The sequence below is a fragment of the Leucoraja erinacea genome, chromosome 12 (genome assembly GCF_028641065.1).
Source record: "Leucoraja erinacea ecotype New England chromosome 12, Leri_hhj_1, whole genome shotgun sequence".
Lineage (NCBI taxonomy): Eukaryota > Metazoa > Chordata > Chondrichthyes > Rajiformes > Rajidae > Leucoraja > Leucoraja erinaceus.
The window spans coordinates 8,315,547-8,333,909 of record NC_073388.1 but is presented as its reverse complement, the minus strand read 5'-3'; the positions used below and the strand labels follow the sequence as shown (position 1 = coordinate 8,333,909).

The 18,363-nt window shown below is 44.0% G+C and overlaps 1 protein-coding gene across 1 annotated transcript in view; it reads right to left on the bottom strand.

Annotated features, from left to right (window-relative positions):
* Positions 1-3,038: 3,038 nt before the first annotated feature.
* Positions 3,039-18,363, bottom strand: part of LOC129702044 (glutamate receptor 4-like) — a 70,224-nt gene continuing 54,899 nt past the window's right edge. The window contains exon 3 of the mRNA XM_055643561.1: positions 3,039-3,493. Within this exon, the coding sequence (XP_055499536.1) occupies positions 3,198-3,493 (296 nt within the window). The 3' untranslated portion in view covers positions 3,039-3,197. The remainder of the gene's footprint in view (positions 3,494-18,363) is intronic.

The following is an 18,363-nucleotide window of genomic DNA, read 5'->3' as shown; positions in this document are numbered from 1 at the left end:
CAAGTAACCCTTGCTTTCCCTCTCTCGCCATCCCTCCCACTTCCTGGTTCTCCCACCAGTCTGACTGTCCCCCTGATTAAAGTTTATCTCTGCATGCTTCGTTGTCACCTTATCCAAGCTAACAATGATCTATTCTCCATTTTCCTTGCTCTCCATCCCCTTTGATATCTCGTTTTCACACCTTACACTTCCTTATCTCTGTGTCTCCCTCTCCCCTGACTCTCAGTCTGAAGAAGGATCTCGATCGGAAACGAAACCCATTCCTTCTATCCAGAGATGCTGCCTGTCCCGCTGTGTTACTCCAACATTTTGTGTCCATGTTTGCTATAAAATAAAGTATTTTAAAGTCAATTTGGTGCTCCACACCACAATTCCGGTGAAAAACCAGGCAGCTGAGGTAACAGCATTTATTTATACATTTGAGCTCCGAGCTCTAATAAACTGAAAGGCAGGAGACACAGATTTCTGAATGTTTGTGCATTGTGGGTTGTGCACCTGGACCAAGATGCCACTTATTCCCAGGACTGCTGAACAATGTCATTAGAAGCTCAAAGACTAGATCACAGTAACACACTCATGACTGCCTCTCTTCTCTTCCAGCACACACTGAGCAGCAAATGCTAATCCAACTAACCCTTTACACAGATAGACACAACCCTTTAGATAGACACAAAATGCTGGAGTAACTCAGCGATCCAGGCAGCATCTCTGGATCGAAGGAATGGGCTTCGTTTTGGGTCGAGGCCTATCTTCAGATTGAGAGTCAGGGGAGAGGGAGACAGAGGTATGGAAGAGTAAGGTGAGAAAACCAGAGATCAAATGGGATGAAGTTCAAGGAAAATGTAGAACTTTTATCCTGTTACTCCACTTAAAGACACAAAATGCTGGAGTAACACAGCGGGTTAGGCAGCATCTCTGCAGAAAATGAATAGGTGACGTTTCAGGTCGAAATCCTTCTGCAGACCCGGAATGTCACCTACTACTTTTCTCCGGAGATGCTGCCTGACTCGCCGAGTTACTCCAGCTTTTTGCGTCTATATTCAATGTAAACCAGCATCTGCAGTTCCTTCCTATGACAGGCATTTCTATATGGATGATTATTGCCACATAATGCCTCTTTTTAGAAAAATCCTTGTACTCTTGCCATAGAGGGAGGACAGAGAAGGTTCACCAGACTGATTCCTGGGATGTCAGGACTTTCATATGAAGAAAGACTGGATAGACTCGGCTTGTACTCGCTAGAATTTAGAAGATTGAGGGGGGATCTTATAGAAACGTACAAAATTCTTAAGGGGTTGGACAGGCTAGATGCAGGAAGATTGTTCCCGATATTGGGGAAGTCCAGAACAAGGGGTCGCAGTTTAAGGATAAGGGGGAAATCTTTTAAGACCGAGATGAGAAAAACATTTTTCACACAGAGAGTGGTGAATCTGTGGAATTCTCTGCCACAGAAGGTAGTTGAGGCAAGTTCATTGGCTATATTTAAGAGGTAGTTAGATGTGGCCCTTGTGGCTAAAGGGATCAGGGGGTATGGAGAGAAGGCAGGTACAGGATACTGAGTTGGATGATCAGCATGATCATATTGAATGGCGGTGCAGGCTCGAAGGGCCGAATGGCCTACTGCTGCACCTATTTTCTATTTTTCTATGTTTCTATCATAAATAATGTCCATCTCATCTTTTACATCCACATTTCACTATATCCGATTTAAAAACATTTCCTCTGTGGTACCTGGAACGCAATATTCAGTTGACAGTTTAACGCTATTATCAGTGTGCAAGGTTAACACCAGAAGATAACTCAGCGGGTCAGGCAGCATCCCTGGAGAAAAGGGATGGGTGATGTTTTGAGTCGGGGGACTGAAACGTCACCCAACCTTTTCCACCAGAGATGCTGCCTGACCCACTGAGTTACTCCAGTATTTTGTGTCTGTCTTTGGTATAAACCAATATCTGCAGTTCCTAGTTTCTAAGTTAGCTCCAGAAGGGTATCTTGTGGAAACATTGTATCCATTATAAGTCTATGTACAAGTCCTATGTACGTATGTAGCTGGCACAATGTGCAAATCTATGCAACTTGTAGGTTAGTGACTGATAGGGTTGCCAACTTCTCACTCCCAACCTTCTGAACCTTCTGAATTTTGTAGTCGGCAGGGCAGTGCATATCGCCAACTTGGACAATCTTACATTTTTATCAAGCCAATTAACCTACAAATCTGTACGTCTTTGGTGTGTGGGAGGAAGCTGAAGATCTCGGAGAAAACCCACGCTGATCACGGGGAGAACGTACAGACTTCATATAAGGGACAAAGAGTCAAAAGAAGGCACAAATTCCCGACGGCAATTCGTTGACCGACTCGGCCGTGGCTGGGTGAATGATGAGTTGACCCGGGTGCTAGACAGCACCCAAAGCCCAGCCGGTGGGCCAGCTGAGGAGTTTTGGCCCAGGGGCCGCGCGAGCAAAGTCCGGCGCCCCATCCAACTCATAAACCGATGATCGGCCATGGGAAGGAGGGGCGGTGGTGTCGGCGGTAAGCGAAGGTCTGAAGGTGGGACAGCTGGCCGGGCTGCCGACCGACGGGGTCACGGGCGAGTCGCTGCTGCTGCTGCTGCACTCCATGGGATGCACTACGTCGGGACGGGTGAAGCGGGGCCAGGCGCAGAAATCCGACCCGACAGTCCAATCGACCCGAGTAATAGCAGTCAAATACGGGACAAGGGCGGTCCCGTACGGGACAAACCAATTTAGCCCAAAATACGGGATGTCCCGGCTAATACTGGACAGTTGACCACCCTAGTGACTGCATCTCGAGTTGGGACCGATTCTATAACACTGCACAGAACTTCAAACTTATACAATTTTCTCCTTCAGCACACAATCCAATTGTAACCACTCTGTATATTGTGATCATATATTCCTCAACAAGATATCCCAAGTCAATGAAAAACAAATTTAAAAACTTCACTGTAGTGCAGTGAAGCCTTATTACCTTTGGACTTAGCATTATTTTTTTTTTCCATAATTCTACTTTTCATGAAAATCGGATTTTCAAATCCCTTATCAACAAAATGAAACATGGGATTCATGATTTTGCAAACAGGAATTATGAATATTTCATGAATTACTTCATCCACAGTAGATAATAAACCTGGATACTGAGACTTAAAACACACGTAAACCTCTCAGCAATTCACAGACTAAGGAGGCATGCAGGAGCAGCTTATCGGACTGAAAGTGCTTTTCATCGCCTCACCTCGGTCTGTGTCGTACAGATAGACAAATCTCTCCCACTTGTAGTGCGTTAGAAGGCTCAAGAGCGCTCCGTGCAGTGGTGGCCGCAGCTGAATGACGAACTGGACTTCGCCTTCCGTGGGGAAGCTTGGCGTGATGAAGGAAGTGTGCAGGGCGCCGCAGAACGATGTTAGCGTGTTCACAGATCTCTTGTCGTAGAAGCCGAAAATGGCGTAAACTCCTTTGGAGTACTGCGAACAGACTGGAAAGAGAAAATCCTCGTCAGTTTCTGTCAGCATCACCTTAAGAAATGTCATTTCTTTTGGGCCACATTCCAAACTACACGCTATCCATATTATTTTGAAGATAAACACCAAGCTGGAGCAACTCAGCGGGACAGGCAGCGTCTCTGGAGCAACGGAATGGGTGACGTTTCGGGTCGAGACCCTTCTTCCAGGACACGGAGGGTGGTGGGTGCATGGAACAACATTTTCGAAGACATTTAAGAATAAGGGGTAAGCCATTTAGAACGGAGACAAGGAAACACTTCTTCACACAGAGAGTTGTGAGTCTGTGGAATTCTCTGCCTCAGAGGGCGGTGGAGGCCGGTTCTCTGGATACTTTCAAGAGAGAGCTAGATAGGGCTCTTAAAGATAGCAGAGTCAGGGGACGTGGGGAGAAGGCAGGAACGGGGTACTGATTGGGGATGATCAGCCATGATCACATTGAATGGCGGTGCCGGCTCGAAGGGTCGAATGGGTTACTCCTGCACCTATTGTCTATTGTTTATTGTCTATTGTCTATTTGGACAGGTACATGGACAAGAACGGTTTTAAGGGATTTGGGCCAAAAGTGGGCAGGTACGATACGATAGTGGTATTCAAGGGGATCTTGGATTGGCACATGGATATGTAGGGAATGGAGGGATATGGATAGCACGCAGGCAGGACAGATTCTTAAACTTGGCTTTGAGTTCAGCACGGACATTATGGGCCAAAAGGTCTGTTCCTGTTCTGTAGTCTATTAACATGCAACTTCACATGTTAAAGGTCCTCTGTCCATTATGTATTCAAGAGAGAGTTAGAGCTCTTAGGACTAAAGGAATCAAGGGATATGGGGAGAGAGCAGGAACGGGGTACAGATTTTTGAATGATCAGCCATGATCTCATTGAATGGCGGTGCTGGCTCGAAGGCCCAAATGGACTTCTACTGCACCTGTTTTCTATGTTTCTACGTGTTGGTGGAACAGTAGACGATGGAGCACAATTTGTGAACTTATTTTAATTCACCTGGTATATCCATAATATGTATTAAGACTTATCTACAACAAATTTAAATTGCACAGTAGAAAGCAAAAGGTACTACTACGTAATGACAATTGCAGACAAGGGCCACAGGTTGAGAAGCGAGGACACGTGACCAAACGCACGCTCAAATAAATAACTTTAAGGAGATTCTTAAAGCAAGGGAGACTTTTTGGAATCATGTGATGCAGCGGTACCGTAAAGATTGCTGATTTCAGTTCATGACGTGGATAGATCTACATCTCCGAATACAGATTTGAAAAATTCTCTTTTAAGGGGCTTTCTCTTCTATTTCTACTTTCCACTTTTTCTTTTTCTTTTTTATTTTTCATATACACACTTCACGTTTTTCTACTCTCTACCATCTATTTTTCCACTTTTTCCTCTTTCTATTGTTTTCTTTTTCTTGTCTTGCTTACTTCCTTTTCATAACATAAAACCAGAGGTTGTACATAGAATGGATTACGGTATGACATAGTTGGCACCTAAAATTAGGTTCCACTGTACTGTTTTGTACTGTATTAACTTCTAATAAAATAAACAAAACAAAAACAAAAAAGCAAGGGAGAGGTGAAAGAATTGTAAGTGGACTTTGATCTACACAATTAGAAGATGACAATTAAGATTTTACTAAATTTACCAATAAAGCATTAAAGAACCTTCTGTTGAGCTTACGGTAACACCATCATGGTTCAGATGGTATATTCATTGAAAAAATAAAACAAAACACATTATTCCTGCTGGAAACGTTGGTACGTGTTGTTCATTAAGATATTTAAAGAATGGAAGGTGAGATAACACAGGCATATTTGCGGTTTGCATTTTTTAAAGTTTAGTTTAGAGGTACAGAGCAGCAACAGGCCCTTCGGCCCACCGAGTCCACGCTGACCAGCGATCCCCGCACACACTGACACTACCCTACACACACTAGGGATAAATTAACCAAAGCCAATAACCCACAAACCTGCAAGTCTTTGGAGTGTATTTATACATCGGAGCACCCGGAGAAAACCCACGCAGGTCATGGGGAGAACGTGCTAACTCCATACAGGCAGCAGCCGTAATCGGGATAGACCCCGGGCCGCTGGCGCTGTAAGGCAGCAACTCTACCACTGCGCCCCAGTGCCATCCATAGAATTAGCTGGATGGAAGAGCTAAACTGGTCAGAATTGAGAATGGCAGCTTCCTGTGATATTCAATGTCAGATTGGCAATAAATGGAGAGGCATATCGAAGTCACTAGAGCCTATAAGAGCTGCACTAAACTAGGATAACCAAATCAGGGGCAGTCGACATTAACATTTCTTGTCTCTTTGAAATGATAATAAACTAATTTTACTTTGAGAAGCTTATTTCAATACCATTGTAAATGGCTACGTATAAAAACAAATCAGCATATTTTATGATCACAATGTTCTCATCTAACGGCCTGTTTATCCAATGGCTTTGATAATCTAAAAAATCAAATTGAGTAATCCAAGCTAACTCTCTCTCTAAGCCTCAGTTTCAGATGGGAAGGTCTGTCTATTTAGCATTCAAGTACACCTTGTTACAAAATATGCCAGAATTTGAAGGGGATTGGACACGCTAGAGGCAGGAAACATGTTCCCGATGTTGGCGGAGTCCAGAACCAGGGGCCACAGTTTAAGAATAAGGGGTAAGCCATTTAGAACGGAGACGAGGTAACACTTTTTGTCACGGAGTGTTGAGTCTGTGGAATTCTCAGATAAGCAGATTTTTGGCCTTTAAATTACCTCAAGCAAAACATTACAGTTAGAATGCATTCTGTTCAACAATGCCACATCCCTTTGATGTGAGAAGCATTTGCATGTGAATATCCTGCAGAGTCAATGATAGTCATGGAACATGTGTCGAAAGGAACTGCAGATGCTGGTTTACACCCAAGGTAGACACAAAAAGCTGGAGTAACTCAGTGGGTCACATAGCATCTCTAGAGAAAAGGAAGAGGTGACGTTTCGGGTCCCGACCCTTCTTCACACTGAGAGTCAGGGGAAAGGGAAGAAAGCGATGTTGATGGTGATGTAGAGAGATATAGAAAAAATGAATGAAAGACATGCAAAAATGATACAATGATCAAGGATCGGTCCATTGTTAACTGTGGGCTTGGGTGATAATGAGTTTACAGACAATGAAACTCAACAGGACAACAATGAAACTAGTACAATGACTAGGGTGGGGGTGAGGGTGGGGGGTTGCAGAAGGGAGCGATGAAGAGAGAAGGGTTACTTGAAGTTAGAAAAATCAATATTCATACAGCTGCGTTGTCTTTCATTCATTGTTCTATATCTCTCCACTTCACCGTCTAAATCTCTCGTTTCCCTTTCCCCCGACTCTCAGTCTGAAGAAGGGTCTCGACCCTAAAAAGGCAAACATTCCTTCTCTCCAGAGATGCTGCCCGACCCGCTGAGTGACTCCAGCTATTGGTGTCTATCTGATAGAATAGTACAACATAGCATGCAACATGGTGATACATAGGTACTAGACTTGCGGAAAAAGGTTTGCTCTTGAAGAATAATAAGAACGTTATTCATTGATATGCTTCACCTTGTGTGAATAAGTATGAAGCAACTCTTTTGCGAGCTGCCTTTAAGATTCAACATGCCACACCATTGTGTTAAACATATTTTATAAGTGCCTGTTCTTGTGAACAGTTGTAAAACAAATGTATTCTCGAATTTCTCATTTGCATGATGTATTCCACTGAAGGGAAGGGACCCTTCTTCTGTGCAAGGCTTGAAGTCACTGAAATAGACGCATTATATTTTAATACATTTTCGTTCAGCTGGTATATAGTAGAATTTAAATGAGGGAAAAAAACAATACCTGGAACGAGATAATATTAATGTTATTCTGCAGTTTAGGCCTTGCACTAGAAGATTTGGTATGAAATTGCGTTCATGAAATTGAAGCAGGAAAAATGACCTGAAGACTTTAATCTATTCAATGATACCTCTAATTTATTTTATAAGATGTATCTACTTTTTAATAGTCACTAGACCAATAACCAGTGACAGAGAGTAGAAGGGGCTGAAGAAGGTTCTCGGCCGAAACGTCACCCATTCCTTCTCACCAGAGATGCTGCCTGTCCCGTTGAGTTACTCCAGCATTTTGTGTCTATCTTCGGTTTGAACCAGCATCTGCAGTTCCTTGCTTCACAAAGAGGGATGGGTTTGTAGCTGATGTTGATCTAGATCACTGGGATAATTTTCACCATGGAGATCTAGCTCTCTCTTGAAAACATCCATGGAAAAACTTGCCTCTGAGGCAGAGAATTCCACAGACTCACCACTCTCTGTGAGAAAAAGTGTTTCCTCATCTCCGTTCTAAATGGCTTACTCCTTATTCTTAAACTGTGGACCCTGGTTCTGGACTCCCTCAACATTGGGAACATGTTTCCTGCCTCTAGCGTGTCCAAGCCCTTAACAATCTTATATGTTTCAATAGAGTAGAGGACTCCAGGATTTGGACCCCTGAGATGATGAAGGGCCAGGGATATATCTACAAACCTCAGGGGTTCATCCTGAAATTGGAATCTCATGGAAGAGCCGTGTTTATCACCAACATTGTTAATAGTCACGAGAAGGAGCTACGGGAAGGATGAGGGAGGACCTCATAGTTACAAAATAGTGCAAGGCCTGGATAGAGTAAATGTGGAGTCAATGTGGAGAGCATGTTTTCACTAGTGGGAGAGTCAAGGACCAGAGGCTACAGCCTCTGAATAAAAGGACGTACCTTTAGAAAGGAGATGAGGAGGAATTTATTTCGTCAGAGGGTGGTGAATCTGGGATATTCATTGCTACAGACAGCTGTGGAGGTCGTGAATGGGTTTTTAAGGTAAAGATTGACAGATCCTTGATTAGTACGGATGTCAGGGGCTATAGGGAGAAGGCAGGAGTATGCAGTTGAGAAGGAAAGAGAGATCAGGCATGATTGAATGACAGAGTAGACTTGATGGGCCGAATGGCCCAAATCTGTTCCTCAAACTTATAAACTGCTACACTCCTTGTGGTGTAGGTTTCCCAACATTGCTATGGAGTAGAGGGCTCCAGGATTTGGACCCTGGGATGATGAAGGACCAGGGATATACCTACAACTCTGAATGATGTACAGCTTGCAGGATAATCTCCAGATAGTTTTGCTTATTAATTTTGATTCTAATTCCTCCCTCTGCAGTACAGCCTCCTTTGTTCTACCTCCTTCATTAGTTCCGATGTAGAGCGCCACAATAGGATCCTGGCCTTCTTGATCCAAGTTTTATTCCAAGGACTTATCCTTTAGTTTAGTTTAATGTCACCTTAACCAGTCAGCAGAAAGATGATAAACACAGAATGCTGGAGAAACTCAGAGGACAGGCAGCATTTCTGGAGAGAAGGAATGGGTGGCGTTTCAGGTCAAGAACCTTCTTCAGACGACACATGATTACAATCTAGAGCCGCATGATAGCCCAACTTGTGTGTGGGATAGTGCTAGTATACGGGTATTGTTGGTTGGAGCGGACACGGCGGGCATCTCTAAAACTATAAAGTAATCGAGCCGTCCACAGTGTACAGACATTGGATCAAGGGTATAGCCGTTAGTGCGAGATAATGTCTAGTAGAGTCTGATTAACGATAGTTTGAAGGTAAATGCTGCTGTTGACATAAAGATTTAAAAGAGTGGAGCGACTGTAATGCACGGTAGCAAGTCCTGGGGCCAGCACGCAAAGAGTGGCCTGGGTTCAATGCCATCTTGGTACTTGCTCCAAGGCAGTCACAGTCATGCCTGCCGAGTAGTGAACAGTCTGAATTCACGATTTACCACAGTAAATGGGGAACTTAAACCCAGCCAATTAATTAAACTATATATCAAAATGGTGGCATCAGTGACGGTGGACATGACACCCAATAGACTACTGCAAACATTCTAACAGTCACTCTCTCTTCTTCTCTCTCCATTCAGTGAGACAAACATGTTTGCAAGTACGCACCGCCAGATTCAAGAAGATCTTCTCCCCCCGCCTCCCCCTCACCCCCCTTCCCCTGCTGTTATCATCCTTTTGAGTAAAACTCTCATATCTGTCCGCAAGGATAATTTCCACATCTTTCAACCCACCACATAGATTAGTTCAGTTTAGTTTATTGTTACGTGTACTGAGGTACAGTGAAATGCTATTGTTGCGTGCTAACCAGTCATCGGAAAGACCAATACATGGTTACAGTCAAATCATCCATAGTGATAAAGGGAATAAGGCTTGGTGAAAGATAATGTCCAGTAAAGTCAGATTAAAGAAAGTCTGAGGGTGTCCAATGAGGTAGATAGCACTGTAGCTCAGGACTGCTCTCTAGTTGTTGGTGGGATGGTTCAGTTGCCTGATAACAGCTGGGATGATAATGTCCCTGAATCTGGAGATGTGCATTTTCACACTTCTATACCTCTGCCCTGATGGGAGATGGGAGGAGAGGGAGTGACAGGGGAGAGAATCGTCCATGATTTTGCGGATGGCCTTGCCGAGGCAGTGTCAAGTGCAAATGGTGGCAGTGGAAGGGAGGTTGGTTTGTGTGATGGTCGAGGCTACAACTCTCTACAATTCCTTGCGGTCTTGGATGGAGCTATACCCAGGGCTGGATTAACCATTAAGCAAAATAAGCACGTGCTTAGGGCATCAATGGCACCACAGAAATGGTGAATGGTTTACGGCACAAAAGAAATCACCTTAAACTTGCTAAAATAATATTAAGTATAGAAGCAGATGTGTTACGTAAGATTAATTTTGAGGACCTGATCAAAGACTGCAATTAAAAAAAGTAGGAGAAAACCTTTCAAATATAAATAAAGTGGAAGTATACAAAAATGAACATTATTTTCCATCTTACTGGTAGATTTGTTTCATTTTGAAAAATAAAAAATTATTTTATGGTTTATTATTGTTTATATTTGAAATTGCATATATATGGGGCACCAAAATCTTTTAAGTGCTTAGGGCCTCTATGGGTCTTAATCCGGCCCTGGCTGTACCCAAACCAAGCATCCCGCCAAAATGCTTTCTACGGCGCATCTGTAGAAGTTGGTGAGAGTTATGGAGGACCTCTCAACGGAGAGTTGTTGGGGACCAAGGATGAATTCCACATCTCTCTCTCTCTACCACATTGTGACTCTGGCCCTTATGTTTTATCTGCACTGTCTCTGTATCTGTAACCTTATAGAATAGGAATAGGTTCTTTATTGTCATTATAACATGTAAACATGTACAACAAAATTAAAAATGCCAACCAGTCAGTGCACCATTCACACATTATCTAAAAGCTAACGATACGTAGAAGAGAAATATCTGAAATAAACAACTAAAATAAATAACATGAAAAAAACAAGCATAAACACACAACCATACATTCTGCTGTTGATTGCACAATCCCTTTGGTATGTCGCGCACCTGCGCTCATTTGGTGGCTATATTAAGTTTAGTTATTGCTGTGGGATAAAAACTGTTTTTGAGTCTGTTTGTCCTTGTCCTCATTGATCTGTACCATCTGCCTGACGGCAACAGTTCAAACAGGGAGTGTCCGGGGTGGGAAAAGTCCTTTATAATGTTCTGGGATTTCTTGAGACAGTGGGAACTGTGTAGGTCCTCCAAGGTGAGGAGAGGGCAGCCGACAATCTTCTGGGCGTTGTCAATAGCCCTCTGGAGCGCTTTCCCCTTAGCCGCTGTGCAGCTGGTGTACCACACGCATACACAGTATGTTGGGATGCTCTCTATGGAGCACCGATAAAAGGACAGCAGCAGCCTCTGAGTGATGTTGTTCTTCCTGAGCACCCTCAGGAAGCGCAGTCTCTGCTGGACCTTTTTCAGCAGCGCAGTGGTGTTCACGCTCCACGTCAGGTCCTCCTCAATGTGGATTCCCAGGAAGCGGAAATCCGCCACCCTCTCCACACAGTCCCCTCTGATGATTAATGGTGTAATGTCCGTTTTCTTCTTCCTGTAGTCTATTATGAGCTCCTTGGTCTTTGAGGTGTTGAGGAGCAACTTATTCTCTCCACACCACACTGTCAGCTGCTCCACCTCATCCCTGTAGGCGTACTCATCCCCCCCCAGAGATGAGCCCCACCACCGTGGTGTCATCCGCAAATTTGACAATGGTGTTACTGTGGTGGGCGGGGGTGCAGTCATGTGTGTAGATGGTGTAGAGCAGGGGGCTTAGCACGCAGCCCTGTGGAGAGCCGGTACTGAGGCTGAGGGCCATGGATGTATGATGGCCCACTCTGACTCTCTGGCTGCGACCCGACAGGAAGCTATTTATCCACATGCAGGTGGAGTGTGGAAGTCCCAGGTCCCCCCAGTTTGTCCACCAGTTTGTGGGGAAGGATGGTGTTAAAAGCAGAGCTGTAGTCCACAAAGAGCATCCGCACATAGCTCCCCCGCTGCTCCAGGTGGGACAGTGCAGCATGGAGGGCTGTGGCTACAGCGTCCTCTGTGGATCTGTTTGCTCTATACGCAAACTGGTGGGGGTCAAAGCTTCGGGGCAGGAGTGATGTGATGTGACCCCGGACCAGTCTTATATTCTACACCCTCTGCCTAGCATCATTTACTCGTGTGTGATATGATTTGCCTGGATAGCACGGTAAACAAAGTCTTTCCACCGTATCTTGATGCACATGGCAGTAATAAATAATACCAACAATATGTTTTAGGAAAGAACGTCTGTAATCCTTGCCTTGGGCTTTGTGTGGTTCTAAACCAGTGGCAACTTAATTGATTGCAAAATGGTTCTGGGGGAACTAAAGCTTTAAGGGCCAGTCCCACTTTCACGACCTAATTCACGACCTTTTTTACTCTTGGACATTTTTCATCATGTTGAAAAAACGCCCCGACCTACTTGATGCCACGAGTACCTACGACTAGCATCACGGCCTGCTATGACCTACCTACGACCTCCTACGACCTCGTGACAACCATGCTGCGAGTACGAGTCAAGGGGAAACTCGGCAGAGGTCGTGAATCAGGTTGTGAAGGTGGGACAGACCCTTAAAATATCAAACTTTATCAAACTCAATAAAAATGATACCAAGTTCAAGTGAGTTTATTGTCATGTGTCCCTGATAGGACAATGAAATTCTTGCTTTGCTTCAGCACAACAGAACATAGTAGGCATTTACTACAAAACAGATCAATGTGTCCATATACCATAATATAAATATATACACACATGAATAAATAAATTGATAAAGTGCAAATGACAGATAATGGGTTGTTAATGTTCAGAGTTTTGTCCGAGCCAGGTAGCCTGATGGCTGTGGGGAAGTAGCTATTCCTGAACCTGGTCGTTGCAGTCTTCAGGCTCCTGTACCTTCTACAGGAAGGTAGCAGGGAGATGAGTGTGTGGCCAGGATGGTGTGGGTCTTTGATGATACTGCCAGCCTTTTTGAAGCAGCGACTGCGATAGATCCCCTCGATGGAAGGAAGGTCAGAGCTGATGTTACCAAGTAACCATGTACGTTTGTTTCATTGCCAGCTAACTTCAGCAAAAAAAGATAGACATTGTACATCCTGCTATTTATTAATTTTTAGGATGGAAACAAGTAACCTGAACATTGCATATTCTCCAAGTTCTAGTTATATTGATTAGCCTGGGACTTCAGGCAGAAATTTCATAATTGTGTCCTTTATCAGAGGTTATTTAACTCCCCATGGTCTTTAAGTAAATTGAAAATAATGCATAAATAGTGTGAATTACAGTATACATGGACTGCTGAAAAGTGTGAACAGAATAATCAGTGTTGGTTGTTAGCAGGGTATGATTTGAGAGACTGTTCGAATAGCCTTTATGAATTTCCTTCATAACTGTTTACTCAGCTAAACAGCATCTCATGGGGCAAAGCGCTAAGGGCAAAAATGCCGTTTATTATGTACCATTTGAATTATTAGCAAAGGAGTTTCACTAATGGAGTAACAACAATTAATTATTACCAGGGATTCAGTTGTATGGTAGTTTCAGAGCCTTCCACATAGTATTGACTTCTCTAACTTCAAGTAATCCTTGCTTTCCATCATTCTCCATCCCTCCCCCATCCTCGTTCACTGACCAGTCTGTCCTGTCCTAATTAAATTTTATCTCTGTATACCCCGTTGTCACCTTCCCCGAGCTAACAATGATTCATTCTACATTTCCCTAGATCTCCATCCCATTTAATGTCTCCTTTTCACACCTTAACCTTCCATATCTCTATGTCTCCCTCTCCCCTGACTCTCAGTCTGAAGAAGGATCTCGACCCCAAACATCACCCATTTGTTCTATCCAGTAATGCCTCCTGTCCCGCTGAGTTACTCCAGCATTTTGTGTCTATCTAAAGGGAATTCTTGCAACATGCTGACATTTTTGTACTATAAATATTAAGTACAATACTATATATTAAAATGATGGCATCAGTGGTGGTGGTCATGACACCCAATACGCTATTGCATAAATTCTAATGTACTGGATATTCTCTATGCTCTCTCCAATGTCAAAGCTGCCACAGCCAGACATAAAAGCAGTTTTTATCCACAAGTAGTTGCTCTACTCAACAGCCAAAATTCATTCATTTGTCCAGTCATTTATTCATTCATTCAATGATTCATTCATTCAATCATTCATTCATTCAATCATTCATTCATTCAATCAATCATTCATCCATTCATTCATTCATTCGTCCATTCATTCATTCATTCGTCCATTCATTCGTTCATTCGTTCATTCGTTCATTCAAATCATTCATTCATTCATGCATTCAATCATTCATTCATTCATTCGTACATTCATTCATTCATTTGGTCATTCGTTCATTCGTTCATTCATTCAGTCATGCATTCATTCAATCATTCATTCATTTATTTATTCACGTGGGTCATGGATCATTATTGCTCAATCTCCACGAGGGCACATACTCCAACATCATCTACATCCATGGCTAAAATTGTCTCGACCTTCACCTTCAGTCTATTATTGTCCCATAAACTGAGGGACAGTGAAAAGCTTTGTGTTTCACGCTATCCAAACAGATCAGATATACTAAAGATAAGATACGCTCAGTTCAAACTCAAGAACAAATAAATAGAACAAAAGGGGAAGATACAGAGTGCAGAATATAGTTCTCAGCATTGGAGCGTAATAGTTCACGAGACAAAGGCCAATGACCACACTGGGGTAGAGGTGAATCGGACCGTACCCGAGCTTATGGCAGGGCTGTTCAGAAGCATAATAACAGGGGTGGGGGGAAAGCTGTTCCTGAGTCTGGTGGTTCGCGCCTTCAAGATTTATTTACCTTTTGGCTGACAGGAGCGGGGAGATGGAGGAATGACGGGGGTGGGAAAAGCCTTTGATTACGTTGGCTACTTTTCTGAGGCAGGGTGAAGTGTAGATGGGGTCAGTGGTGGTTGTGCGTCCAGTCTGTGTGGTGGACTGGGCTACATCCAAAACTCTCTCCAGTATTGAAATAGGAGTAATATGTTGAATGGTTTCAGAAGATTAATTTCACTCTGGTGAGAAGCTTGTTGGAGGTGGAGTGTAGAAATGTGACAAGAAGGATTGGGAGAAGTATTGGGGCATTGTTGCAGCCTTGCCTGACAATAGTCTATACCGAGATTTAGTTCAGAAATACAGCACTGAAACGCCCTTCGACCCATCGAGTCCGCCCCAACCAGCGATCCCCGCACATTAACGCACACTCGGGACAATTTACAATTCAATGTAAATTGAATTCAAGCCAATCAGCTTACAAACCTGTACGTCTTTGGAGTGTGGGAAGAAGCTGGAGATCCCAGGGAAAACCCATGCAGGTCACAGGGAGTACGTACAAACTCCGTACAGATAGCACCCGTAGTCAGGTTCGAACCTGGGTCTCTGGCGCTGTGAGGCAGCAACTCTACCGCTGCGCCACCTTTTGTAACCTCAAGGGTACAATTACTTCTACACCTTAATGCCCCTGTCCCACTTAGGAAACCTGAACGGAAACCTCTGGAGACTTTGCGCCCCACCCAAGGTTTCCGTGCGGTTCCCGGAGGTTGCAGGTGGTTGCAGGTAGTGGAAGCAGGTAGGGCGACTGACAAAAACCTCAGGGAACCGCACGGAAACCTTGGGTGGGGCACAAATTCTCCAGAGGTTTCTGTTCAGGTTTCCTAAGTGGGACAGGGGCATTACTTTTCACACTGCATAATGAGGACAAACTAATGGTTCAACTATCCTTCAAATTGCACATGTTTGTCCTGATATGTAAAACGGCGACTTAACTTTGAACACAACTCGTTATTATAGGTACAGGTCATTAACATTTAATTGTTTTCACCATCTATCTATATAATATTAAAACTCTGTGGCTGCTGGCTGGCTGTGTTTCTGCCTGACTTGTGGTTGCCAGCCTGTGGGTGCCAGCCTTTGATTCGTTGCTACGCCAACACCAGACCCACAAACGCCCAGATTTTTTCCATTTCGGTAGAGATTTCACTTTTCATTCCAAGTATCCACTCCTGCTTAAATTTTGTCGTAAATAAAATCCTTCTCTCCCCCCCTCACTCCCTCATTTTGTCGCCTCCTGCTGGCCAGTGACCATAACGGCTGCTGGCGCCCGCATCTCGCCTCAAAGACGCCATTTTAAAAAAGCCGCACTGCTGAGTCCTGAACGGCTTGAGTTGGAGGACCATGTCTCCCGTGGGGCTACAGGTAGGGAACAGCTGCATTGGGGGAGCAGACCCAACGGGTCTGCACTTGGTCTAGTTTACTATAAAAGCATGTTTGAGCTTGAGTTTAGTTTATTGCCACGTGTACCGAGGTACAGTGAAAGGTTTTTGTTGTGGCTAACTAGTAAGTAGAAAGACAATACATGATTACAATCGAACCATTTACAGTGTAGAGATACATGATAAAGGGAATAATGTGAATAACGTTTAGTGCAAAATAAAATTCAGTAAAGTCCGATCAAAGATAGTCCAAGGGTCTCCAATGAGGTAGATAGTAGCTCAGGACCGCTCTCTAGTTGGTTCAGTTGGCTGATAACAGCTGGGAAGAACTTGTCCCTGAATCTAGTGGTGTGCGTTTTCACACATCTATACCTCTTGCCTGCTGGGAGTGGGGAGAAGAGGGAGTGAGACTGGCCCTGCCGAGGCAGCTCGAGGTGTAAATGGAGGCAATAGAAAGAAGTTTAAGAAGGAACTGCAGATGCTGGAAAATCGAAGGTACACAAAAATGCTGGAGAAACTCAGCGGGTGCAGCAGCATCTATGGAGCGAAGGAGATTGGCAACGTTTCGGGCCGAAACCCTTCCTCAGACTGCCCGCTTGGGGAGTCTGCATCCTGGTGGCATGAACATTGATTTATCACAATTCTGTTAACCCTGGCTGTCTCCTCCCCTTCCTACCATAGCCCTCGGGCTCCACCTCCTCCGTTCTCCTTTCTTCTCCCCACCTCCCCCCCCACCCCCTATCAGTCTGAAGAAGGGTTTTGGCCCGAAATGTTGCCTATCTCCTTCACTCCATAGATGCTGCTGCACCCGCTGAGTTTCTCCAGCATTTTTGTGTACCTCCAATAGAAGTGAGGTCGGTTTGTGTGATGGTCTACAACACTCTGCAATTTCTTAGGGTCGTGCGTTCTACATATCGTTCATTACATGAGCATTTGTATCAGTCTGAAGAAGGGTCCCAACCCAAAACGTCACAAGTCCATTCCCTCCACAGATACTGCCTGACCTGCCGAGTAGCACTTGTATTTTGCTCAAGGTTCCAGCTCCTGTATATTCTCTCTGCCTCCTTGTATTCGTACCAATCTGTATAATTATCTCGGTTCTTACTTAGCATTCACTGGAGATCACCAAGGAGTGATAATTCCTCCTAACCAGCAAAATAACCCATGCTCACACAATTTCTGCTGCATGAACTGCGAGTAATATTTTCTGTGGCACTTTAGAAAAATAATTAGGTTACCATAAGAAATACCTTGCCAAATAATAGCTGTACAGGAATATTACACAGCAGATGGGAATTGAAAAAAACCCTCTATTACGTGGCAAGGCAGAGATATAAGGACCTCTCCTGTGCTGAAGATTTAGTATCTACATGCAGTTCTGAGCGGAACACTTACTTGCTACAACAATCTTTCATCACAGTCACAATTTACCTCTCACACCATCTGATTCATTGCATGTAATTCTACATTTAAGGCCCACACCAACGAACATGTCCCATCCACCTGCCTGTGCTTGGTCCACATCCAATCCATGTACTTGCCCGATTATCTCCTGAAGTCTCAAAGGTTACAGGTCGGCATGGTGGTGCTGCCTTATAGCGCCGGAGATCCAGGTTCGATCCTGACTACGGGTGCTTGTCTGTTTGGAGTTTGTATGTGGGTTTTCTACGGGTGCTCTGGTTTCTTCCCACACTCCAAACGGATACAGGTTTGTAGGTTAATTTGCCTTCGGTAAAAATTGTAAATTGTTCCTAGTGTGTCGGATAGTGTTAGTGTGCGGGGATCGCTGGTCGGTGCGGACTCGGTGGGCCGAAGGGCCTGTTTCCGCACTGTATCTCTAAACTAAACTAAAAATTAAACCAGGCATTATGATAATCCCTGCCTCAATCAACTCCTCTGACATCTCATCCCATACACCCATTGCCCTTTGTGTAAAAATGTTAACCCTCAGGTTCTTATTTCCCCCTCACCATGAACTTATGTCCACTAGTTCTTGATTCCCCTACTCTGGTCAAAAGACAATGGCATTGTTCCAATTTAATCCAGTCTGTGCATTTACCCAATTCCTCAAAGCAGCAACCTAGTTGAATTTACCTAATCCTAATTTGTTGATATTTTCTAA